Raw genomic sequence first — 17124 nt, forward strand, 5'->3', positions numbered from 1 at the left:
TCACACGGAGGAAAGCATCAATGCTGAGATTCTTCACACCTCTGAAAAGACAAAGGGCAGGTCATAGTATCACCACGGTAACTACATCATATAACTCCACTTTCATTGAAATAGTGTGTGACATTTTTGTTTCTATTACAGATGAAATAAAAATCTGATTTTCACAAAAGACGTAAGTCAATCAGAGATGTGGAAATAAGTAATTCAGCAAAAACAAAAAGGTATTCAAATATTTATTTAATATTTACTAATCGACTAAGAGGGGGCAGCCCTACATATATGTATGATTAAAACATTTTCTCTGAGCTGTGAGATGCCTTTGCAGCATCTGAACTACAGCTTACAATAGCAGTAGGTGAGCAATAATTGCATGAATACACATCTTAAGTGTCTTTAAACAATCGTTTTCTTTAACAAACCCTAAAACCAGACGCAGACAAAAAACTATAAATATGTGAGAAACTTAAAACCTTATTTTATACTGCATTATTTTTTCATGATTGAAAAATACAGTAGCTGTACTTCCTTATTAGGCCTAGAGGACAAACATACACCAGCTATAATAAGGCAAACATAGACATGTGGAAGAGATCAAACAGAGGCGTTCCCTTCTCATCGTGTTTTCTTTTTCTCTGTTCTTTATTCATTTTGAAGGAATGCAAGTACAATGTACAGCAAAGACACGGCACATGGATAGCAGAGGGGGAGGGGGAGGGGGGGCTCTGTACAGAGAGGAGAGGGCGAGGATTAAGGGTCAGCCAGAGGTCGTCCTATCAGACGTCAGCACCAGGTGTCTCAGCCACATGTCTCTGATTAATCACAGTCTGGTTATTACTTGTCAGACGTCCAAGAGCTGGCCTGTTCTGGACAGAGGAAGGTAATTTTGATCTTACCGGTCGATCCAAGGATGATTTGGATAATTTTGCCCCTTTAGTTAAGAATGGGGAGGAGTTCAGCTCAATGTTGTTGCAAAGCTCTCTTCTTTATTTTGGTAACTAGTGCCCCCTAGTGTACATCAAGCCCATGGCCATTAACTACTTTACATCTTTACAATCCCATCAAACGGCACCAAATATACAGTACAAGGATATGCATGGCTGCATTTTTTGTTTTTTTCACCTTCCAGTTTGACACCCACATCCATGATTAATCATCACTTTAAAAGATTTTTGAACCAAAATATGAAATACAACGGGAATTACACGACACATGTGAACAGTAAAGTTTGGTGTCTGAAAGCCAAAGTTATACCTCAGTAATCCCCTCATAAACCTGACATGACGGTTTTAACATTCAATTAACATCAATTGAGTGAATTTGCTGCTGCATTCGTATATAAAATGTGACTTTTGCAGGGAGACAGAAATTTTGTAGGTCATGTTAAAGACACCATAATTAAAGGGAAACCTTGACGTGTCAAGTTTATGCATTTGACTTTCTGGCACCTGTGTAATTAAAAGTAGCCTGTTCATACAAATATTTTCATATAAAATCAGAGTTTGTACAATTTCACTGCTACCTTAATTGGCATACTACATGCCTATGACATCCCTCTAACATTCATGTACCAAATCACACAAAACTAAAAGGTCAAAGATTCTGCTCCTACTGTATATTTTATTTATAACACTACTTTGCTCGAAAGAGTATTGGAAGGGCTCTGATGCATAATACCGTTTCTGCAGAGTATGTTGAAAGATGAAGTAAATGTGTTGTACAATAAATAGGCCAGGGGAAAGTATCAGTCACAACTGAATGTAGGCATGACAGGCCTACTTCATGTTACTATACCGGGAGATTCAATTCAAAATTATATCTAAAATAAATATATATAACAGCACTATTGGCTTAAATAAGAGGCTTGTAACTGAACAAGGAAACTAGCCACTGTGCTGTCATTGAATCTTGGAATTAACTAAACTGAATTTATTAGCTGTTTCCCACTATTTATGATGAATAATCTTAATTTCCTGTCAGGAAGCTTCATTTCCTTCTTTCTTTCTTTTTTGTACTTGTGAGAGCTCAGATTCAACTTCAGATTGTTTGTGAATCATTCGGCCTTTATATCTTGATCATCATGACCCATCCTTCTTATGAGTTCATCTCTATATTACTCAATTACAATCCAATAATGCAAGAAATGATCATGCAAACATTATCTCAAATACTAGTTTTATTGATGCAGCTACCCGTTCTGTGACTTGAACAAGGGTGTGAGCCTACTCTACGTACTGACTACACAAAATGGCCAAAGTGGTATTATATAATGAATTCTGAAAGCATATCTAAAGGCTGTGAAAGGAGAGGAACTGGGCTCAGCATGCTCAGAAACTACATCTCCCCCATTGGAATAAATACATCGGGTATACTGTGCATATTAACAGCTCCTACGCAGAAGTTCTCTAAAAGTCCAATCAAAGTCCATCATGACGCAGCAGCTCGCACATCATGGTCAAATACATTTTACAGAAGTATATTCTAAGGTGACCGATAGAGGGAAGTATAGTGATCAGACTAGCTGCGGCTTGAAGAAGCACCAGCAGAGGACCTTGTTGGCTCTACGTGATCCGTTCTGCTCCGTGCATCCTCATCAGTCAGTGTGACAGGAGGGCGGGACAAAGCTCATTTGTTCATTACACTGGATATGCAAGAGTGGAAACTAAAAGTAGGATTTGCTCTGCTCTCACTAAACCTGCTCCACTGAATGCTCTAACAGCACTGGAGCTACATGTAATGGATTATTGTAAGTGTAAAGCACACACAGTAGGTTTTTTTCAGCACACAGAGCAGGAATCTGATGATTTCCTGTTATTCAGTACAGCAGCACAGACATGTAAAAGACTCCTAGGTACAAGACCATGTTTTATTTTCTACATGGGGTGGGTACCAACATGGCACATGGCCTTGGATTATTCAACAGTGTGAATCAATGCGCAGATTCCCTTTGACCGTTGAGGAATACTTAAGCAAGTGGTTTTAATATAGCGGCCCTGAGAGCTTTGCAGGGAATTAAGTCGGATTCGGATCTCTTTAATTGTCCCAGAAGATTGGAATTCTGGTGGCATACTTTCGACCAATCAAGGACTATGAGTAAGGATTTCAATAGTGAAATGTTTGAATAAAAATAAAAACCTAAAGATTTCAAAGGAGTCTTGTTTCAGCTTTGGGTGTGTGTGTGTGAATGTGTACAAGAGGCTCCATTTGAGCGCCACTGGCAGTAGTCTATCAGTAGAGATGGTGGGTGAGAATTTCAGGTCGGGCACTGACACTTCCGGTCCAAAGGGGGGCGCTCTTGTCTCACGAAATCAGGACTGCAGGTAAAGAAAGGAAGAGATTGTCAATCTTAAATCCCTTAATCTCAAAAGTGGCTTGTGAGACCAAATCCTAACCAGCTATTATTGTTTGAAATTAAGATGGCAACCGTACCTCTGATGCGCCGTGTCGATCCTCAGTGGATGATTCTGTTTCCCTGACAACAACTGCCTTGGTCACTTGCATGTCTGGATGCTGCTGCTTGGCTTCCTGTATTGCAATAGCCAGAGCCTGCAAAACAGAGGGAACTATAAAATGCATCACAGGAACAAATGTGTAACTTTTCTAAAGATGTATGATTATTTGTGTTTTATTCCAGATAAAGTTCTCATACGATGCTACAATACAATTAAACATCAACACACTAGAAGACACATTGAGACGTTGCAAATAGAGCTGAAACAATTAGTTGATTCACTGATAAATTGATCAATAGAAAAATGATTTCCAAATATTTTGTAAATTAATTATTCAGAAATGCCAAACATTGTCTAGTTCTAGCCTCTCACACATGAGGATCTGCTGCTTTATTTGTCATACTTTGTTTTAATATTAATATGTTTGGTTTAGTCTAACAATTAATCAAAACACTGATAATCAGTAATGAAAACAATGGTTAGTTGCAGGCATACTTGCACAGAACAGTTTATTTTCTATGCATTTGTTATTTATTTACTTAATGTATTCATTCAATGTCTGAAAATACTGAAGTAGGCTAAAATGTATATATGATTGATAATCTGAGGTAAACTATGTTTGCAAAAAAATATATGCATGATATATTGTATGAAACAATCCAAGGATTAATACATTTTTGTTTACACTTATAAATTAATATAAAGTGTTAAAGTGATAAAATGCAGGTTATGAATTGTTCCAATACCAAAATAATAAATAATCGGAAAAGACGATTTTAGAAGTACAGTAATATAGATTTCAACGACAACATGGTTCTTTGACTGTTTGATCCACAGATCATTTCAGCTCACCTGCTCCTGGTCTACGTCATCGTCTCCTGTGATTATGATCCTCTTCTCGATCCTGGTCTCTGAATATCCTCCTTTCACCGTCTGCAACACACAAGGGCTTTTCTTTGAATAGCATAGGAGTAGAGCCCACATATAACTGCACTGAGACAGAAGAGATCAGCTCATGTTGCAGAACTCACTTTATCAAAATTATACATAAGATTGTGCTTGAGCTTCTCTACCTTGGTAACGTGAGTGGTTGCCGAGGTAACATTTTCAGTGACGAGGATGGGCGACCCTGTAGCCTCTCTCCCAAGACCGCTCATATGCACCTGAGAAAGCAGAGGTCAGTCATCATGTTCGGATATTTTAATCTAGCAAATATTCATAATTTCATGTCTTCTGTCTTTGGACATTAAGTAGGTATAGACCCGCGAGAGCAGGAAGGAGTGTGCTGCAGGTTGCTCTGTTTGTACTCACAGGGGATACACTCTGTCGCGTGGAGTAAGAAACATCACTCAGGCCGGAGAGGCCGTGATCCTGAAACAGACAAATTAATTGCGTGATTATTTCAGTAATACTTTAGTTCTAGTTGTATCAAATATTATTTTTGTATCTACAATATTTCTCACTAAAATATAAAACTGACCTGATCTGTGAACTCCACGATGGTCGTGGTGACCTCTGAGCCGTTGGGCTGAGTCTCCGTCCTGACGTCTGTCTTCCTCACTGTCGCTGTGGGCATGACATCACTGGCCTCCCTGCTCAGCGGTGTGACGGCGGAGACTCGACCGGCTTCTCTGTGCGGCTCTCTGTCCACTGACGATGACACCGGCACTGACCTCTTTGGTTTTTTGGGGACTACAGGCTTAAGGGAGGAAAAAGAAACACGGTTTTAATTTTAGCACATAAGACAAATGAGCTTTAAAGTATTTTACATAACTTTAGTGGGAAATGAGGGATTTAAAAAAGCCTAGATTCAGCTGATATAAAGCTTTTTGCTCGCAAAAATGAAGATATTTATTGAAGCTTCTGATGCACAGAGTTAAACAAAAGAGTACACAGAGCAAAAGACAAACACAAAGTGACTGTTAATGTAACACGCGGACGGACGATGTGCTTTGAGCTGAGTGCTTAAGAGATAAATTTGATATTAGATTTCAGATAAAAGAACAAATAACAACAGAGAGGAGAAAAGATGAAGGGTCTTCCTCCATTACCCTTCAGTGCTGTTGAAAAAGAGCATTCGACTTGAAACATGTTTCATTACAGCCAATTACTGGCTCCTTTGTCTGCTCCGCTCTTATTTCAGCGCATCAGAAGCATCAAAATGTAATAATAAAGCACATTTTGTATCGTTTGCCACTTACTGTATATTGCACAGCTTTTTGACAATTCAAATCACAAATACAAACATAAGAAATAACACCACACACAGAAAAACCCATTGAAATGTGTGACAAACACTTTGGGTGTGATCACACCACAATTCGTTATTTTTATTTGAACCACAGTGGAAATTTTCTATTTTTGTTTAATTTACGTTCACATTGACCAACTACAGAACAGGCTTGTAAACAAAACGTGAATTAACTCATCAACCTCTGGCTTTGGTGGCCTGTCATCACACTTTATTGGAAACGTTGGTGGCACTAAGAGGGAGGGAGGAGGGGGAGGACATCCAATCCAACTTCCTGTTGTTTTGCCTGCTCTTATTTCTATTTTCTTTTTATTTCTCATGTGCTTCCAGTTAAAAACACATTGCGATAAGGGTATAATTCACTTTGGGGATTTCTGGACATTTTTCCACTCCCACCATTACTCACCTGCACCACAGTTGGGAGACATATTTATAGATGCCTAAAAATAGCATCATTCTTCTTACCTGCCTGAACAAATCAAACAAAAGGAGGAGAAGCTACAAACACACTTAATATGAAGACTTCGCTCTACCTGCGCATCGGACCGTTTGACCTCAGGTCGGACTTCTTCGGCCTGGACATGTTTGGCCGGAGGGGCGGACACCAATGGAGGATGGGGTTCAGAGGGGGCGTGCTGCTGGAGCAAGTCCATGCTAAAGCACAGACCCACATCGGGGGACACTACCCTATCCCCCAGCTCTGTCATGCCCCTGGAGAACTCCTCCATGCCAGAGTGCAGGTCCGTGAGGACGGTGAAATCTACTTCGGCCTCCAAGCTGGACGTAGAGCTGACCGTGATGCTGGAACATTTGCGCTCGATGCCCAGGTGGGTCTCCTTCAGGTACAGGATCTCTTGGTCCTGGTCATCCTCGGAGACAGAGCCCAGACGTCTCTCCCACGGTTCCCTCTGCAGCGAAGAGTACAAAACATCGGACCACAAATACATTTACTTACATAATAAAAGACTGTGAGCCACTGTAGCTCACATTCTTTGATTATATAAGTTACAATTATATGAGTAAATTAAAAACATATATATATATATTGTGTTTCTCTACACATTGCTGCTTTCCATTAATTACCTACATGTATATATATACACAATATCTTCAGAAGACATTATAAATTAGATTCAGTTCTCGTGTAACAGTTTAAAATCATGTGTTTTGAATTGTGGTGGTGGGGTTTCCCGTTGTTTGGATAAGAATGTACAGACTGTGCCTGGACGGAAACCATAATAGTGAAATAATTTCCACATTTTTCATATAAACACAAATTAATGAAAATCGTGAAGAGCAATGGGTGAAATAACTAAGTGCTGTTTGTTTTCCAAAGGAGAGGCTTAAAAGGAGGAAAAACAACAGGAGACTGGTGGAGCTGAGAGACGACTCACTGAAGCTTCGTTGAAAGGTTCCTCGTGAATAGCAGGTGTGGGAGGTGTATCCTAAAGAAGAAGAAAAAATCAGGAAGCATTAATATCAAACTAAATAAAGGATGTGTCATGTAAAATAAATCAACCACAAACCATGATACCAATCCAAACTATAGCCAACATGTGTGTGACTGCGTCAGAAAAGGAAAGAGCTTAAACAGAGAATCAAGAGCTTTTCTTTGTCTCTGCGTTGACATGACGTTCAGTTTGCAGCACAACACAGGCGGATAAAAACATAATTACTCATATCTACAGAAACCATGTTTGTTTGCAATGTTCTCTACTCACAGCTTTTAAACTAATTGCATTTGTGGAGTCCACTGCATTTTCATTTCTAAAATGTACACATTATTGGTACTGGTATTCATATACCAATATCATGGAATACTGTAACACTTTAAATAATAACCTGGGCTTTTATTTTATACATTTTTGCACATCATGCACTAAACTGGCACATGGTACATATTTGCTATAGTATTTTTTATTGTACCTTTTTTATATTTTTATTGTAATTTTCTTTTCTATATTTATGTTTTTGACTTTTTCAGTGGCCTACTTAAACCTGTATTTTTAGTTCCTCTTAATGTGTGAATTGTTTATTATATGCACCAAAACATACCGATGGAAATATGTTTTCCCTAGGATGGCAAAGGCATGACCCGCTCTACTCTGCCTCTGATTGGCTGAGAGGCAAACGTTGGTGACCAGGTTGTTGTTCACTTTCACACAAAAAAGAGCATTTGAGACAGAATCTCACTTCATAAATCCCCCGGTCCTCAGAAAGTGTCATATCTATGTGGGGAGAAAAATCAGCGTGCAATGTCGAGCTCAGCCAATCAGAGGCAGAGTAGGGCGGGTCATGCCTTCGCCATACTAGGAAGAAATAATATCGCTTCGCAACTCTTTACCCGCATCCCACCTGTTCATCAGCGACAAGGCTATTTGGCTTAGGTTACCAAAAAGAGGTTAAAACTCAACAGAGAAAAACGGGGAAACAAGAACACCCACCAACACCGTGCAGGAAGAAAATAAAATGTTGTTTATGTCAGTTAAAGTGCGGCAGACATGTTGACTTCACATAACAACTTGGATAAAATGTCTTTGATGAAAAACTGTTTTGATTCTTCTGATCGGTAGATCCTTACCAGTTTAAGGATTATGAATAATCGAGGAATGGACCCATATTCGGACAGCTTCAGAGGTAACAGGTCCCCACATTTCTTTATATGTATTGTTTACCATGCTGGTAAATCTGAATGAACTTTACTTTGGTGCTCATGGTTTTCGTAAAACGAACTGAACGATTAAATTGTGGCGAAGTGAAGACAGTGTAGCATGTCCACACTGACAAAAGTTAAAACATTTATTTGTATGCACAATTTAGGAACTAACTCAAGCGGGTCTTTGAAGACACCAACTCATTGACATACTAATTAACTATAGAAATAAGACTTCTTATTAAGACTTGAGTTTATTTATCAAAACGTGTAGCCACACCTGGCAAGTTAGAGGGACTCAACTTTTATTTGAGGCTTGGTGTTTGACGTTTTTAAGGTTTGTTAAACTTACACAATAAACACACATATGAGACTGTAAAGCTTATAGCTACTGTCAGAAGCATGCTTCTAGGGTATAACTCACAGGTTGACATAATCAGAAATGACTGCAAGTGCAATGTTAATGCCATGCACTGAAATGTTAGATTTTTAAAACATCTCTTTCAGGAAAGAGGTATTCATATTCATAAATGCAGAATATGAATGCCTAAGCCCTGAAGAGGTTTGGCAGCTCTGCAGCCTGTGATTACATCTAATCGCCTTTTTCATTTTCTGCTGTTGCCACAGAGGTGCCAAGGCAGAACATTTGATTCAAATGCCCTTCTCAGTCATTTACAAAAAGGATTTAAATTATGTTAAAAGAAATGGTGGAAAGGTCTTGCGCTCCTTGCAACAGCAGCCACCTTTATTCTGTGAGGTTGTTGGAAGGAGAGACCAGGTGTGAACGTGACAAGTTAAGGTGGGATTAAAGAGACGCCTCAAGCTTAAGCATAGGGAACTTTGCTTAAAGGCCCGCAGCGTTCTGAAATGGCCAAGCAGATGTCAAGCTTTGCGAAAGGGAAAGCAAAAAACTCTCTGGGCCATGGACGTGATCTGAGTCGGTCAATGATGCGATGCCAAGGAACGTGATCTTTTGCTTTCTCATACACAGCCACATGAGTTCTGAAGTATGTGTGATTGTTTGTTTTTAGATGGTAAAAACAAGATTTGCACCACATTGCCTGAAGCTCATGCAATGCTTTACTTTCCGATGATTGACAAACAGGTTAGGGGGCAGATGGTTTTACCGCTTGCTTCCTCTTGGCTGTTTCTTGGCTGGGCGTTCTGTAGTGGATGTGACTGCTGTCCATGTTGCTCTGTCTGTCTCGGGACCACTGCGTTTTCAGAGGGAGACTTCGAGGAGGAGCTGTTGGAAATTTGGAGCTAGAGAGATTCTCTTTAAACTCTGAGTTGTTCTGAAAATGATCTTCATGTCCTCCTCTTGTCCACAGACTTTGTCCCATTGTGCCTCTGCAGTCTCTGAGCTCCTGTTGCCCAAACAACTCATTCTTTATCTGCTGATGTAGTAGACTTTGCTGTGGAAATGACATTGTAGACTCACTGTGGTACTTGGTGGCCCCTTTGTTCTCCTTGACAGCATCTGCGACAGACTGCAATACAGCATTATCATCCACTCTCCTCCCTGTCATCTGTACATCCCCGGTCCCACCAAAGACGCCTCTATCCGACCAACTCTGAGTTTGAGGGTTTACAGCACCTGTGCTTTCCTTGTTCAAAGACTTCTTTGATCTCTGTGGCTTGAGAGGAACTATTTTGGTGACTTCTGAGTTTGAGTTTCTTGTTATGCTGCAATCTTGCGCTCCCACAGGGCTCGGGTCTTTTATTATCCAAGTCTCACGTTGCCTTGCGTCACTCTCAATTCTGCCTCTGTTGCCTGTTGGGAGAGAATCCACAGCCACCACAGTTTCAAAGTTCCTTGGTCTCTCTCGATGAATGTTGCGCTCATACAGACCATCACTAATGTCTCTGTTGTTCATTGCACTCCCCTGTTTGTCATGTGGAGATCCATATCCATTTTCTTGAACGGCATTACTCGCTAATACAGAATTGTGATGCCCGTTAGTTGCTACTATGTCATCCACGGGGTTCACATCCGTTAGTCCTGTTGCTCTAAAGTCTGTTTCCTGTTTCGGAGATGTTACAGGTCTAATTTTGGCTGTTTGACAGTTGTTCATTTTTGCTTCAGTCCAAGGTGTCACCGAGAATGTGTCTCTACCCGGAGAAGAGTTCTTACTCTTTTCCATTTCAGAGCAAGTATCCAGCTCTCCTTCATAAGCATCCTGCTTGTCAATCAATTTGGCATCAGCGGTCGCCTATGTTGACATAGAGTAGACAGTTACATTAGCCTAGCTCTTCCACTTGTGATATTATTGTTACCCCATATAATTACTCTAAATGATTAGTGAAGAAAAACAGTTTATAACTGGGGGGAAATAAAACTAATGCATTTCAATGTGTTGTTTTTTTGGTTGATTTTCTGTGTTTTGGCCCAATGGAATCCAACTTTTGAAAGAGAATGGAAAGAGAAGACAGGATGGGAAATCATAATTTATATGAAACTAACTGTGGTATAATACAGTAAGTATTATAACTTGGGAATGGGATCTCGTTCTTACTGGTTTCCGCTCGGGGGTTCCTCCAGGAGGAGTAGCTGAGGAGAGGCGTTTCTCCCTCTGGGCTATCTTGCTGTTCGGCTGCCTCAAAGCCCTCTTCAGCTCATTAATGCTGGCCTGGTGCTTTTGTAGAACGTCCTCTGGCTTATCCATGAACTGCTGCTTTCACAGTGACGGGCAGACAAGGGACACAAATAAACACAAGTTAAAATCCTAGATCTGAATCTATTTGGTTCCGGTTACAGTCATTCCTACGATTGAACTGGATGTGGCTTAAAGTTGAAAATGAACCCGGAGGTTTTTCATTTCAACCTTCTTACTCCTAACTCTTTTGTGATTAGGGTGCGGTGCATGCTTGACTGTTTTTTGTTTTGTAACTGCTGTAGGATGAAGAGATTGCTGCCACACATGGTGCTGACAATTGAGGTCTTAATGATTACCCAAAACAGATATAGACCTCATTATAGTACACTCGGAAAATGACTACTCAGCGTTTTTCTGACCTTGCAGCATTGTAGGCAAAATGAGATTCAATATTTTATCTCCTAATTACAGGGACAAACTCTATTTATCTTTATCTTTGTACTGTTGCTGCACCTAGTATAATGCCTAGTAATCTTTGGGAGATGCAGCACAAAGACCCAAACGTGAGGTCTGTAATTATTAACTGATCAAAGGCTATCCAGATGTAAAAAATAAAAACATTACTTTGATCGTGAATAGTCTTTAGAAATGATGAAACTGACAGGCTGAAGAAAAAGTAACCTGACATGAACTCCTTTGCTGTTGCTAGTTTACTGTGTTCTCACAGTAAGTTACAGGCACAGTTATGGATAAGAAAACACAGCACACCTGGTGAGAGTCACACACAGCTCATGCCTAAAAGAGAGGACAAGCAGTACCTCCTGTTTGGGCCGAGGGGTGGCCAGATCCTTGTCCCACAGATGAGGGAGCCAGAGGTGGGGCAAGTGAGATGAAGTGAAGGGTTGTGAGCAAAGCAGGAGGTTGAGGATTGGGGGATTGGGTGGAGAACAGATGCGTGCAGAGACAAAGAGGCAAAGTGCTGCAGGTGAGTCAAAGAGGCAGGCGGCCAGACGGACAGACAAACAGTTGACACCATCAGGGCTTTTGACTAAAAGACTGTTAAGCCACTTAATGCTCTGCCAAGAAGACAGGGAAAATCCATATCAGTGTCTGCCAATTGATAATTAATGCAGTCATCTATTGACTGAGCATAAGTGTTTGGAGAGGGCGATTATTCCCATACTTCTCTATCCAAAGGTTTGGTGAGAAGGCATTACAAGACCACAAATGAACAGACCCTTTAGTGACTAATGCAATGGCAATATTTCCTGCAGTACTTAATAACACTACCACACATACCTGCACAGAAAAAATACGAGACTAGATACACTGGAATTACCTTAACCGTATAAATAAAACATCAAATAAATGTGTGCATCTTTACAACAAATGAACAAAAAAAGAGTTTACATCTAGAAAGCCGGTTTTAACATAACAATAACTAATTATTAATTAGACAATGAGACTTTTATGCATCTCAGCTGAGTATCAGGAGATTTGCCAACTGGGGAACCACTGATTCACTGAATCATCAACAGTGCTTAAGGGCCATCTGTTTATCCTGCTAATAACAGTCAATCCCTATAATTTCACACAGGGACACTGTTAAAGACGTGTTGACAATTGAAAACAAGAAGCTTTTTCTGCCGTTTAAGTCGCTCTGGATAAGAGCTAAATGCCTATGAAGAAAATCTAATATGAATTTTCCAGAGGGCAGACAAGAAAAAAAGGAAAGAAAAAGCCTGAATAAATCCATATTAAACAGTTTGTGTCTATTCATCTGAAGATCGATTCATGCAGTTTCCATGGATTATACTCGGTGGAATCCTGGAAGTCATGACATGAAAAGAAATAACATTCCCTCCAGAGACAAACAATCAAAAAGAGGATAGGTCGTGTTTAAGAAAACACAGAGTACGGGTGCATGATCGACAACAACCAAATCCACACTGACAGACACTAAGGTCCAAGGCCAAATACCTCTGGTTTTGAGTCTAAAGGCGAGCCTTCCTCCTCATCCTGCAGGAGAGGACGAGGTGGACCACAGAGAGGTCAGAGAGAAGAGAGCAGAAGTTAGCAGAGTGTGTTAACATCACAGCAGGGGGAAGAGAAGAACTGTTAGAGGCAGGATGCTGGGTTAGAAAAATACCATCGGCAGCAAAGAGGTCAAGTTAGACTTTGGGAAGCGATTGAAGAAATGGAGAGGAGAGCGGCTTCATACTGAGAAGTCTCATACGTTTGCAGAGGAGCAGGACATAGGGGACATAAGGCCAAAGAGAGAAAAAGTCGGGATGGTGATCACAGTCTTAAAAAAAATGAAATGTGAGAGAGAATGATGAGGAGTGTTAGTCAGTAGTTCATGAGGGATTTTTCAGACTTTGGGCGAAGCCGTGTACTTCTTCAAAGTACAAGCCAACAAAACTGCTTATGTATGTTTAGTTTCACTTTCCTCAAAAGTATTGATTTCATTTACATTGCTGATTGACTTGTTATGACTCAGTAACAACCTCAGGTTAAGCCTCGTTCAACAGCTATACATTAAGGCAGGTTCATGTGTATTTGAACGTATATCCTCTCGTCTTGTACCTTGAGCTCCAAAGTCTTGGTGGGCGTTGATATGTGGGCACCCCAAGAATGCTTCTGAACTTGATCTTGATCCTGACCATCATGCTGCTCCAGCTCCTGATCTGTGTACTGGTCATGGTCTTGGTCCTGGTAGGGGTACTGATCATGGTCCAGGTCCAGGCTGCCCTCCTGGTCCAGGTCTTCTCTGGACATGAACTGTGTGCGTTCACTGGAGCTTCGCTGGGACAGCTGGTCCATACTGTAGCCTAGAGCTGAGGCTGGGGAAGTACAGTGGAAGGGAAACATGAACCACCTGGACTCCAGTATTTTTACATGATATAATCTACATAACAGTGTTTAAGAGGGCCACATATAACAATAGGCTGTGCTCTAACATGAAATCCCAAGTTAAAAACTGCCTTTATTTCAGGCTCTGACAACATGGGACTCTAAGATATTTGGTAGGCACTCCCTTAAATGTGATGGGCCATTACCAAAAAACAATGATTTAGTATGCTACAGTATGCTTTAATGCATGCATTGTTATCAATTCATTTTCTAAACCTGAGGGGTTGGAGCCAATTTATTGCCTCACAACATAATCCAGGAAAAAAGTGAACCTCAGAGTGGACGGTGAAATCCTCTGTGTTCTTACCTCCATCAATGCTTCGGGCCAGCAAGTACCTCTTGCTGATGGAACGATCGAACTGCGGGGCAGGCCTGTCAATCAGAGCACTGGCCTGTCTGGTCTGGGCTTGGGTCCGCCCGCTGTAGCGGAACTTTGAACCAATGACCAGGAAGCCCTTGGGAGGCGGCTCTGGAGAAACCAACCTGCAGCAAGGTTCATCTTGTGTAAATCTTTAACAAATACTCAGATTCTGCACCTTGTTGACATCTTTTTTACGTAATTACGTAGTTAAGAATTCATTACAATTTCCTGAAACAAACTGCAGTCTGTGATTTGGTAGTAATTATAAGGAAAATATAGAGATTAAGACAATTATTTAAGTTGTGCGTCTCCCCAAAGGAAACCAATCCCTCAACCAACACCTTTAAACTACCCTGATTGATCAACCGCTAAAAGAAATCAGTCAATTTTAAATATCGGGAGATCGGCATTAATGCTTTCTAGCAGTTGGCAGGTGGAACTGTAACATATGTCATGTGCAATGTATGCCAGGATAAAATACCTTGTGGGGGAAGCAAGTTACAGTTGCAAGTTAGTTAAACTGACACCAAACCATCGCAGAGAGCACCTGCCTGTATGACTGGGGTAGTGAGAAGGCTAATAATATTTTTATTTTAAATACAATTTTAAGCTCTATTATTTTCAAATGGAGCCTCGAATGTCTGTTAAAACAGGAGCGCATCTCCCTTTGTGAATGTGTGCGGCAAGCGGGAGAGCATACAGTGCTATGACCACATATGGAGAGACGGCTCATCAATGATCAGCAATTGGTATTGGCGGCAAAAGAGATTTTGATACCTTCGGACAGAGCCGGGCTAGCTATTTCTAGTTGTATGCTAAGCTAACCATCTTCTGGCTTTATCTTTATATTTACCATACAAACATGAAAGTGGTGTCAATGTTCCTGTCTAAACTGACAAAAGTTAATTTAAACCCAGGGACATAATCATTCATTATTGCAAAATGTATACTAAGTGCTAAATTGGATGCTTGCCTCAAATTGCACATTTTAATTGGAATTAATTATGTAGAAGTGTACCAACTCATTTCTATTCCTATTTTACCTATAGTTAGACGAAAATGACCAGGAATCAGGATATTTATTTATACTTTTTTTATATATCAGTTCCTTTTCAAGGAAATGATGCTGAACTTTTACTTTACCGTTAAAAGGAATCATACATTTACATAACGAGTGTCAACTGAAAGATAGCTCTATTGTGCCAAGTGGTAACAGTTCATGCAGGGCGCAACGACTACAGTGTAGAAAGAGTGTGTCTGTTTGTGAGTCAGTGAGTCCTACCTGAAGAAGGTGTGGTGCTCAATGCAGACCTTCCACAATCGCTTCGAGGCCCGATGGTTGGGCAGCTTGAAGCCTATGGTGCTCTCAAACTGTTCATACTGAGCAGTGAGGGAAAGGAGTAGAGGTGGTGGTGGTGGTGGTGGTGGAGGAGGAGGAGAAAGGGAAGTGAAGGGAGCGAGTGTGGGGAAAGATGGAGGAATGGTGGCAGGGTGAATTGTGTTTACTCCGCAGTAATGGAGAAATCAATGCTGTTTTTCTGTTTACTCGTAGAAATATATTCTCCCACTGCCATGTCAGGTAGATTTTCAATCTCTAACCAACCCACAAATGAGCCATGCATCCATCACTCCAATAGATGATCCGTGGTGTGAGCAAAAGAAGATGCTTTCAAATCAATTGGTTATTAGCAATATAACGGGTATTTAAACATTAAGACTAGTCCATTCACGAGAGGCAGCCAACTCTTGTTCCACACAAAAATAAATATGTGGGGACAGTTTAGAACGAAAGGGTTTTAAAACACAATGACGACCCTCCAGGCAAATTTGAAGTGACAGCTGACTTAAGAGGATAGATGTGCAGAACAAAGTATATGCACAGAATAGCCTTGATATTCACTATGAAGATGTCAATGTCAGTTTAACACTGGATGTAAAACACACTGCAGATACCTTGAAGGCCAAAGAATAAAGGGGAAAAAAACAGTGAATCATAATAATTTGAAGGAGTTGAAAACCAGAGTGTGCATAATGTGGCTCTAGGCTTTGCAAATAAAATCCTCAAGAGTGCAAATCCTCATGACTGGCTAATCGCGCGCTAAAGTTACCAAGAGGAAGAGAGGAAAAGAATAAAAACATCTAATCTTTAAGAACGGTATCTGTGAGGGCAATAAGAAATGTCCTCTATCAGTCGCCACATGGTTTGCAGTGGATAAATCTCTGAAGTAACACCTTTATCAAACCATGAAATGACTATTTATGCTTCTTGGGACGAGTCAAGAGAGGCAATGATGTAAATTTTAACAACTATGAAACCATGTAATAGAAATGTGCAGTTGGCTCTTTACCAAATGATCTTTCCTTCCACTTGTCTCTTCTCTGCCAGAATATCATGAGCTGCTCTAGTGGAAATGTGCAGGCAATAATTGCGCAGTGAACTCCCAAGTCAACCAAGGTGCAAAAGACAAGATAATGAAAAGTTGTATTTACCTCTCCTGGGCGGATCTTGATGTAGAAGTTGCTTCTCTTGTAGGAAATCTTGAGGATTTTTGGCCAAGCGAATCGGTTGATCCTTAGACGGTCTCGGTAGATGAGCAGACCGTTGGCGCTCACACCGAGCATTATGTCAATTCCTTCTGAATCCTGGTGATCATCATAAAACCTCAGACAAAGTGCGTTGACAGATGAATAGTCTGGGACTAGCAACGTTTTTATAAATCTCTGTACCTTAGCGTGATGCAGGTCCACTCCATACATTGAGAGCTTCTTGCCATTTTCTAGAAAGTTCACCTCTGCCTCTGCTGGACTCATTCCCCTACGAAAAGAAATGCCATACACGATTCATCACTTCTTTCAAACTAATCCCACAAATCAATAATACCAGTTTATGTCCATATCAT

At 40.6% G+C, this 17124-nt stretch overlaps 1 protein-coding gene across 4 annotated transcripts in view; it reads right to left on the bottom strand.

Moving 5' to 3' along the window:
• Positions 1-614: 614 nt before the first annotated feature.
• The window catches only part of LOC115010935 (band 4.1-like protein 1), a 40274-nt gene continuing 23764 nt past the window's right edge, over positions 615-17124 (bottom strand). The window contains exons 8-23 of one of the 4 annotated variants that reach the window (XM_029435858.1): positions 16952-17039; positions 16715-16867; positions 15507-15604; positions 14171-14346; positions 13537-13793; positions 12931-12969; positions 11769-11798; positions 10870-11025; positions 7095-7145; positions 6234-6608; positions 4930-5148; positions 4761-4820; positions 4523-4612; positions 4302-4382; positions 3427-3543; positions 615-3311 (exon numbers count right to left, since the gene is read on the bottom strand). In XM_029435858.1, coding sequence (XP_029291718.1) covers positions 3306-3311; positions 3427-3543; positions 4302-4382; positions 4523-4612; positions 4761-4820; positions 4930-5148; positions 6234-6608; positions 7095-7145; positions 10870-11025; positions 11769-11798; positions 12931-12969; positions 13537-13793; positions 14171-14346; positions 15507-15604; positions 16715-16867; positions 16952-17039 — 1996 coding nt within the window. In that variant the 3' untranslated portion in view covers positions 615-3305. Of the gene's footprint in view, positions 3312-3426; positions 3544-4301; positions 4383-4522; positions 4613-4760; positions 4821-4929; positions 5149-6233; positions 6609-7094; positions 7146-10869; positions 11026-11768; positions 11799-12930; positions 12970-13536; positions 13794-14170; positions 14347-15506; positions 15605-16714; positions 17040-17124 lie in introns of all 4 variants that reach the window. The other 3 variants (XM_029435855.1, XM_029435856.1, XM_029435857.1) reach the window with 3 other exon arrangements.

The sequence above is a fragment of the Cottoperca gobio genome, chromosome 7 (genome assembly GCF_900634415.1).
Source record: "Cottoperca gobio chromosome 7, fCotGob3.1, whole genome shotgun sequence".
NCBI classification, from domain to species: Eukaryota; Metazoa; Chordata; class Actinopteri; order Perciformes; family Bovichtidae; genus Cottoperca; species Cottoperca gobio.